The sequence below is a fragment of the Melitaea cinxia genome, chromosome 29 (assembly GCF_905220565.1).
Source record: "Melitaea cinxia chromosome 29, ilMelCinx1.1, whole genome shotgun sequence".
Taxonomy (NCBI): domain Eukaryota; kingdom Metazoa; phylum Arthropoda; class Insecta; order Lepidoptera; family Nymphalidae; genus Melitaea; species Melitaea cinxia.
This window is the reverse complement of record NC_059422.1, coordinates 125,280-135,548: the sequence shown is the minus strand read 5'-3', so window position 1 is coordinate 135,548 and position 10,269 is coordinate 125,280. Positions and strand designations below refer to the sequence as shown.

General features: G+C 33.1%; 1 protein-coding gene across 1 annotated transcript; it reads left to right on the top strand.

Annotated features, from left to right (window-relative positions):
* The first annotated feature begins 493 nt into the window (after positions 1-493).
* On the top strand, positions 494-2,742 carry LOC123667682. Its single transcript, XM_045601523.1, has 3 exons — positions 494-498; positions 993-1,492; positions 1,970-2,742. Exons 1-3 carry the CDS (start codon positions 494-496, stop codon positions 2,740-2,742), a joined length of 1,278 nt encoding a protein of 425 aa, XP_045457479.1.
* Positions 2,743-10,269: the final 7,527 nt, after the last annotated feature.

The following is a 10,269-nucleotide window of genomic DNA, read 5'->3' as shown; positions in this document are numbered from 1 at the left end:
AGACATTGTATGTCACGTACTGCTGTCACTGATTCTGATGTGTCTCCATCTTGTTTTTATTTAAATTAATAACTAAACGATGGTAAATAATGTTTAAATTGCTCTGTATCCTGAACTTTGTGATATTGGTGAGTTGTTCTATAAACTAATTTGTCTGGTGGTACCGTCCGGGCTACATCACTTTTCCTTGAATAGACTCCCAATTAGAGATTGCAATCTGGTATACAGTGCATGTGTATACAATAAAACGGTTATTTTGCTTAAAAATGTAAAAACAAAAATCGGATCCGGTACCAAACTACCAGATCCAGTGGTAGGTATATTACAGTAGGCGTATTACGGTACGCTACTTCATTTTGAAATGGCAGATAACAGTTTCAATTTTTTTTTTCAATTTAGTTCAATCTGGTTCATACTGGTTTCTTGATGATTTTATATATTGGAAACTCAGCTAGGTCAAATTTGAGTTTGTCATCACTCGGGTAGATTAAAAATGACGTAATTACTATTATGTAGTATATATATTTCTTATGGTGAAAGTGTAAGAAGCTAACTCAGTGTTGATCCTTGCAACACGTTTCCTTTTAGTAAATTAACTAATTTATAACCGTTCTCAAACCAATTTCTTATTATTTCGTGTTGCAGGTAACATCTAACCCACTGCAAGGTGCGACATGTGCTCTATCTACATATCAACCTAATTACATTTCTGAAGTACCGTTACCATCAAATTATAATCCTTACCAACAACAGAATAGAGTTCAATATCGATTAGCACCTAAAATCCAAACAGTCCCTTACTCATACAACGGTCAAGTAAATGGATACTATTTAGACAATGGTCTAACAAACACACAGAAAAGCCCTTTAGTAAATACGCTAAGTACGTACAATCAAGATGGACTTAATTTAAATTATTATAATTCAAATGGAAACAAAATACCTAAAGTAATAAATAACTATATAATTGTACCACCGGAATATATAAGCAGCTATCAAGGTGGTAATGGAATACAAAGCCACAATATAAAGAAAAATCATGAATATGTAAAAGTTAATAATCATAAGGAGAATAATGCTAAATGTAAGAGGGAGGAAAATGGTGCAGCAAGAGATATTTACAACAATTTTGAAAATAAACTAATTGATATCAAATGTGATAATAGTTTGTCAAAACAAAGCATTAGAAGAGAAGATAATAAAAATATAAAAACATCAAAAACTGCCGATAATAACAATCAAATATCAAAGTCTTCAAAAAGGAAGAAAAATTTAGATGTTGAAGAAAAAAACAAAATTGATAATATTGAAAAACCCAAAATGAAGATGAAAAGTAGTAAAAAATCAAAAAAGAACAAAAATTCCAACAAGAAATCTAAAAACAAAGAAACAGCTAACTCTATTTCAAAAGATCCTACTAGTGAAGCAGATAAAGTAAAAGATGATAAGAAAACAGCCGATGTTGAAGTATGCTTCGATATAAACGAAGACTGTACTTGTCTTGAAAATCGGAAGCCTCGAAATAATTTCTACGAACCTAAAAAAACTTACCAGCAACAACTTCCCAGAGGCTTTTCTGAGAATATTGCATCTTATTTGAACAATATTATGTCCAATCCGCAATTTAGTCAAAACTACTTAAATTCATTCGGTAATTTCCCTTACAACTTTGATTACTTATATCAAATTCCACAACTAAGCAGTCAATGTTCAAAAGAGTCTAGCAAAAGAGGTAAAAATAGAAGAAAAAATTCAAAATCTAACAAAAATTGTAGAAATAATAGCAAAAATAAAAGTAACACTAGAAAAGAAAACGCAAACAAAAATCAAAATCGCAAAGGTTCATCAAATAAATGTAAAGTAGTTGAATTAGAACCACAATTCATAAATATTGAAGACACTAAGCCAAAAGAAGAAAAAAGGAATTTAGAAGTAAATAATAACAAAACAATAAATGAAAAACAATTAGACAACCGTGAAGAAATTACTTTAGAAGCTCCTCAACTTTTTGGAGATTCTGAATGGGTTCAGCTAAACGCAGATGATGATTCAAGTGATGTATATATTGCGCCAGTAAGTGATGACTATGTACCAGATATACGACCTGAAATTCCAGATGAATATTACCCAGATTTCACGTCAGACAAGACATATTTAAGTAAAGAAGAATATGAATACAACTTTCACGACAGACATTACTACAATTCTGATAATAAAGCAGAAATGAGTATTGAAAGCCGAAGATACGAACACATAGACGGAAGAAATTCTAAACATTTTGATGACGTCACCGATGACGTGATAACTAGACATGATAAAAACAGTAAACAAAATAAAAATCATAAAAGTAACATACTTTCTTCAGAACTTGAATTTCGTACTCCACCGCCACTTTTGTTTCCAGATTTCAAAACTGAAATGATTAATAGAGATAGTTTTACTTCTAGAAGTGAATATCATCAAGTAGATAATGACGAAAACTATAGTGATAGTAGACATCACTATAAGATTCCATTTTATGACCTAAAAGAATCTAAACCCCTAGAACTAGATAATAAAAATCAAGTTGAAACTGTTTTCGCGCATTCGAAAGTTATAAAATATGGCAACACACCAAATAAAGAAGATATATCATCGATTGCTTCAAAAACAACAAGAAACGATGACAAAAATCTATTTTCTACGGATGGAAAGACAACAGTAATTATTGCTAGATCTTTGGGTTATCCAGGGGAATACTAATTAAGTCTAGAAACTTTTTAAAAGATGTAGTCGGATGTATTGTTTATGATACTTAATAAATTATACGAAACAAAATGGCAGGCTTCGTTGCGCTGTAACTTCTAAATATAAGTGTGTTTTTGACTGCAATAAATGAAATTAGTAATTTATAATGTTTAAATGCACTGGTGTGAATGTTAAACATATTTATTTATTTAAATTGTTTATTAAAACGTTGTTTGTTTTCGTTTATCTTTCAAAGATAATTTATGTGGTCAAATTTCATGATGCGATCTTTTTTATATAATAAAATAATTACAAATTTTTTATTTTTTTTTTTATTGGAAAGGCTACACCCCAAAGTTGATCGTCGCCGTAACTTCGCTTGGCATAGGCATGGGAAAGACCAAAGTCCACATTTTTTAAACTTTCTTATTGTATTTTTTATTAGTATTACGGTAATAATTACCATGATATACCTTTTTGAAATCCTTGTATTGAGCCTTTTAATTTGATACCAATATTGTATTCGAAAAAAATTTTTTTTACCAACTACAATGGCTTCGCACAGCAGCCATATTTGATTTTTTAACGTCACTTATCTAAGAATACTAGGCCTCCTAAGATGAATTTAACGATACCTCAATTATGTAAATCCGTTCGGCGGTTCTGGTGATATGAGGTAATAAAGAATATTACATGCACGCGCGAAAAATATAACCCTTCCTTGGCAGTCGGGTAAAAATAATTCAAATGTTGTGCAAAAACTTAAAGTGGAAGCGAGAACCTTTTTTCCCCTAATTGTAGTCTATGCGCCTTCGTGTCAAAGTTATTTAAACGCATGTAAACTAAATTAAAACAAAACAATTTTACGATAAATATATACGAGTATCTAGCGGCCCTCCACAGCTTCGCAAGGTTGCAAAAACTATCATTGTTCGTCTACTATCATTACATTACAGCCTATACAGTCCACTGCTGGACATAGGCCTCCACAAGTTTACGCCAGAAATAACGTGAACTCGTGTGTTTTGCCCATAGTCACCACGCTGGGCAGGCGGGTTGGTGCCCGCAGGGCTGTCTTTGTCGCACCGAAGACGCTGCTGCCCGTCTTCGGCCTGTGTATTTCAAAGCCAGCAGTTGGATGGTTATCGATCGATCAGCTTTATAAGTTCCAAGGTAGTAGTGGAACTGTGCTATCCCTTAGTCGCCTCTTACGACACCCACGGGAAGAAAGGGGGTGGCTATATTCTTTAGTACCGTAGCCACACAGTACACTATATTATGCATGTATTATACTTATAAACCTTCTTCTGGAATCACTCTATTTACTAAAGAAAATTGCTTTAAAATCCGTCGCGTAATTTTAAAGATCTAATCATAGAGACAGCGGGAAGCGACTTTGTTTTATATGTAATTGTAATACTATGCAATGTTAGCATGTAACATACTCTTCGTGGATTCACTTCTTTGCAGTATCGCGTGGTTGTCTTATATATATAATGTACACAAGATGAGGGAACATAAATCAAACTACAAAGTGGTTCACTCATAAGGTTAACAATTGAATTTAAAGTACTGCTACTATTTGACTGATTGGTATAAATCTTATAAATGGTATGTAATATATGTTCGCATATATTTATAATAATAATAAATACTCTTTATTGTACACCACAAAGAAACATTACAAAAAAAGTGATAAGTACGAAGAAAGATGTACAAAGGCACTATATTTTACTAGAAAATAACTAAAACAATAAATAACGAATAACGAATAACGAACAAATAAATAAATAATAAATACAAATAACGAACGATACAATCTGGGTGCCTTCAAGGCCAGAGTGAATAGGCTGTTATTAGGCAGGCATGCTCCACCTTCGACCGCATCGTCACTTAACATCAGGTGAGATTGTGGTCAAATGCCTGACTATTTGACATTAAAAAAAAAAAGCTGTACCTTGCGCGCGTAGCTTTTATTTTTTTAATTTTTTTTTTATTGGCTCATGCACAACACTTTGCTGAAGATCAAATGCATACTTTACGATTCTATTAAGGACATACAGACAAACATTCATTTTTATATATATATAAATATAGATTTAATACCTATCCTTTGTATCCACCTTATATGGTTGTCATTTTTATATTATAAATTTAAAAAAATGTACAGAAATATTCTATGTGTGATTGATGTTAAATGTGGGCTTATCTCTCAAAGAGATCTCTCACAGTTGACCAGCGGATAAGAGAGAGAGTGTCCTAGGATAGATAGTACAAGAAAATAAAAATTAAAAGTGAAATTAATTAGCTAAATAACTAAGACACGTGTTCTTTTTGCTGTAATAATACTTAAAATACTTGTTCATTGATTAATTTATTTCACTCTATACTCGTTCATTCATTGTTTCAAATCACGTTACATCGGTTAGGTAATCGATAACAAATAACTTGAAATCATTAACTTCACAATCCTCATTTCAAAAAAAAAAGCACAAACAGGCTTCTAACTAAGTCTAAAAATTGAGAAAGAAAATAAAATAAAAAAACCGGCCAAGTGCGAGTCGATCTCGCGCACCGAGGGTTCCGTACAAAAGTTATTAAAATATTTTTTGTACATGATGCTCAGAACATAATGTTACTAAAAATTTATGCTTTTCGCAATTTTTCCTTTATTGAAACGAAGTTCCTTACGGCAGGCTTGACATGTGGCTGGGCGATCGAACTGAAAAAAATGTGATACTAAAACCGTAAGAAAAATATATAACGGAAGTGACGTAATATCAGTCACACGACTGTATAATATGACGTTTGTAAAACTAAAATATTACTAATAAACTTTTTTTCTGTATCATAAAACGTTTCATCGTACCATATTTCAGGATTCTAAGTTCACGGGAAGTACCATGTAGGTTTTGATTCCCTTTCGAGTGTCAAAAATTTGCAGCATAAACGGCTGTATCTTCTGATTACGTTGGCTTAGAAGTTTGATTTTTTCACAGCTCTAAGGCACACTAGACCTGAGTATGTGATATAAATTTCAGCGCGTTACCTCGACACGTTACACTTTTTCCTTTTGAGGTACGGAACCTTAAAAAAGTCCAAACTCCACATAATTCTCATAAAAATCACAAAGTTCCCACTAAGCTGAATTCCTCTTTACTTTCCCCGTCTGCTCCCATTACTGAGACTAATCCGAACAATTTGTCTTGTTACTGTGTTCACACGTCAAGGGATAATGAAAATATAGGACCAAGCTCTCAGCTGTAACTATAATAAACTGCTATAATTCGTAATGCAAGATAGCTTACTGTAGAATAGAGATTAAGTGATCATCATAATTTTACGCTTCAGCCTATAATATACCACAGCTGAGCATAGGCCTCTTTCCCCATGTAGCGAGCGCCATTTACTTACTACTGAGCGTAAAAATAGTATTGCTAATTAGATTGCTTTCAATAATTAACACTGCGGCTACGATTTATTAGTATTGATTTACTAAATTTGTTTTTCTCTAGTAAAACCTTTAGGGTATCGACCTTTGACTCACGCTCTACCGATAGATAATTTTAGTATAAACAAGGGGCCATCCGTTAATTACGTCACACGTTAAGGGAGGGATAGGGATCGATTTAATTTATCTAATTGTTATTTAAAATAATTGTGTTTGCTCGCAAACGTAAAAAAACCGACTTCAGTTATATAGACAAGTAATACAACGTAAGTAGACGAAAACATCAGTTATCAGAGATTAATCAAAAAGCAGTTATCAGATCTCAATCAACTTTAAATGGAACCACATGACAAGTATCAGCTTTCGGTTAAAATAATAATCTTCAAAATCGGTACAGCCATTCAAAAGCTATGTGGCATAATACAACGTACGACGAAAAAATAGTCAAGTAAATATGCATTATTAGATATGACTCAAAAAGTATTTGTTAGGTCGCAATTAACTTTAAATTGACGACGCGTTAGCGCAGCGGTAATAGCAGTGGCTGTTGCGCTGGCGGTCGTGGATTCGATTCCCGCTCACGACAGACATTTGTATCGACCATATAGATGTTAGTCGTGGTCTGGGCGTTGTGTTTGTGTATTGTGTGTGTTTCCGGACCCCCGACACAGGAGAACATCCTACTGGGGGATCCGTTAAGTGTGAAGAGTTTATTATTAATTAAATTTAAGTAAGACCTTATAACACGCACCACTTTTTGATTTATCGAATTCGGTCCACCCAGTCAAAAGTTCCGAGGTAACATAGATAAAAAATACAATCGAATTGAGAACCCCTTCCTTTTTTGGAAGTCGGGTAATGAAACAAAAATAATGTCGAAACTGATATTTCAATTTCATAAATAAGAATTATAGATGTAAAATTGGAAAATATGTGACGTCACACGGGGACGGTCTCATAAATTTTACTGACGTAAGGTACAACAGGAAATACCCTGTTCAAAATCTGGAGCAGCCCGACCGGGGAAGAACCTCGACCTTACAGAAGATTACAACTAAATAATACTGTTTTCGAGCAATGTTGTGTTCTTGTTTGCGACTTGTTGCTTGTTGCGAAGTTATTTATAAAAAAAATACTGTTTTAAAAATTGCGTAGGTACAATGTAGTCCTACTACATAATTAATTATAATGCCACTTAAAGACGGTTGCAACATGCGCTTTAGACAACTACGGAATATTACAATAGAAAATTAAAAGTGACTTAACATTACTTAACATTACAAAGAGAACTTTTTAAGTAAAGTTTCCTCACAATTCTTTATTATCATCAAAAACATTTCAAAACTATCAAATCGATAAAAAAAATTCATAGAAACGTGATAAAATGATTCTATACTATTAATTCTCTGTTTGTAAATGAAATAATACATTCAATTAAATACTGATAAGTTTTAATATAAATAAATGTATGTGTTTGACATTAATCATTCAATTTTAAAATTCCAAGCAGTTCTGACATTACAAACAAAATGGCCGCTCGCTTCGTTTTGTTTTCTGTCATTTCGTCGATTGTCATGCAGGTAATAATTTAAAAAATTAACCATTGGCACAACGGAAAGCAATGAAACCAATCAATCAAAAATTTAATGAAAAGTTTCTTATTTTTTTTATAATTAGTTTATTTTTTCCTTTATTGATAACAACTTTATACCGCGGACTTTTTGTATAATTTTTCTGTTACTCTTCTTTATAAAAGTCAAAAATTTATGGACATGGATAGATAGCTAACCATGTAACAAAAACGATTATAAACATACACCAAGTTAACATTACTATATGAAATACGTTTTTGTTTGTGTGTTTTGTGTTTGTGTGACAATTTAAACTCATTTTGGTTTTATTCTGTGCTGATACAAACTTTGTTTTTAAAGAAAAAAAATTATCAATATAAATGAATTAAAAATTAACCGTCGTTAATTCCGAAAAGAATCAAAACGGATTCAAAGAGTAATAGTTTTTTTTTGTATGTGCGAGTACTATTTGTACCAACTTACAAAAATATATCTAATTAGTTAATTTTTTTTTCAGAGCGCGTTGAGTCAATGTGTAAACCGCGTTGTACCTAACTGTGGACAAACGTTAGTCGAAGGGCTCCTCCCTAACCAGCTACTAGTACGAGAACCCGGCCTACCCATCTTACCTACCGTCCCTAACGCGCCCATCTACCCGGGTCCACTACTACCCGGCCCTATCATCCAAGAAGGCTACGGCTACGCCCCTACCGTCATCCAAGACAGCAATGTAGCTAATAGCTTAGCTAATGCTCTACAGCTTTTGGTAGTAAGCAATCTGCTTAGCAGCACACTACCCGGTCCCTACGATCCCTACCTGCCCGTAGATGTAGTGGGTATGCCCGCATACAATTATATTTATTAATTAAATTAGTAATCCCCATTTACTAATTATTATTTGTCATCCCCACAAGCGATGTGCTGTCGTCACACATTAATTTTTTTTTCAATGTTTTACTGGTTAATGTTCCCAAAAACCTCATTAAAAATTTAAAATAAAATAAAAATAGAAAAATCAGTCCGAAACGGTGGATAAATGTATCGTCATTATCGACAAACAGCATTTAAATTTTATTTATATAGAATAATTTTGTGTAATTATTGTATTCTTGTAAATAAATTTATTATTAAAAAATTTAGTCTTTAATTTTCGAACCATTCTTATAAAATCATAGATTTCCTTGGTTCGTAGCAAGGATAGCTTATGTGTATCGTGTCACAAAATGTTAGTTACGAATCATACGAGAAATAATAATATATGTGGCAATACAACGTTTGCCGGGTCAGTTAGTTTACGTACACAAATAAATAAAATAGAATTGTCTGTTTGTAATATTAAAATAACCACTTTAACTAAATGTTTGTCTGTCCGCCTGTCTGTTTTCCGGCTAATCTCTGAAACGACTGGGCCGATTTTGTGGAACTTTCACTGGTAGGTAGCTGATGTAATAAGGAGTAACTAAAGCTACTTTTATTTTAGTAATTTATTTATTATATAACTCCTCGAACTGAACAATAATTTTTTGTTTAATTCCACGCGGACGAAGTCGCGGGCACGGCTAGTTATATTATGAACTATAACAATTAATACAAAATCATTCTATATTCTGACTCGAATGTGTATCACTAAACATTTCTTCGCAAGTAGGTCGATATTGTTACATAACTCAATCTAGGAGCTGATTTAGCGAATATTGCTTTACCGTACGTGCTTCGCGTGTGAACTCAGCAAGGCCAAGCTTGTGTTTATTTCTTTGCTTGCAATTATTAAGACTCGTAAATTTCTATACGCTTTGATACATTTGTGTGTGATATTATATTTTCACGAATACGTTTCAGCCTGTAACATCCCACTGCTGGGCATTTACTTATTTCTACGTGTAAAAGAAATCCTTCGTCGGAGCTTAACTTAGCCAACTGCTGGGCATAGGCCTCTTTTATTTATTTTATTTACACTTTCGCACACCAATACAAGGTTTTTACAGCATAATGATATGTAAAAATAGAATTTGCATCAGTTGCAACAGGCGGCCTTATCGCTAACACAGCGATCTCTTCCAGGCAACCTTTGGGCAGAGGACTAAATAAGGAGTGTGGGATGGGCCTCTTTCCCCATGTAGGAGAAGGATCAGAACTATATAATATATATAGCTATATAATATATATGTAGATAACATCATCATTCATGTTTTTTAGGCTACGTTTGTTTAAGCCGTCGTTTTATTCAGAAATACGTCGAATCGGTAAAATATTCCGAACATGACAAATGTAATTGATTTCGCATCCATTCCCCTCACGTTTCTCTCCCGCGGACCCGTCATGTTATTTCGAAATAGAGGTTTTTGATGTTTTAAGTTTTCCATTGTTTTTCTGTTCATGGTGATTTATTTAATGTATCTGTAATTACGTATGTACGCATTTTCAATCTATGACTAATCCTGTAATGAATTAGGTATATAGTGAGCGAAAATATTGTCAACGGAAATTGACTTTAGTATCACCTATTCTTCCGTGTTTGCT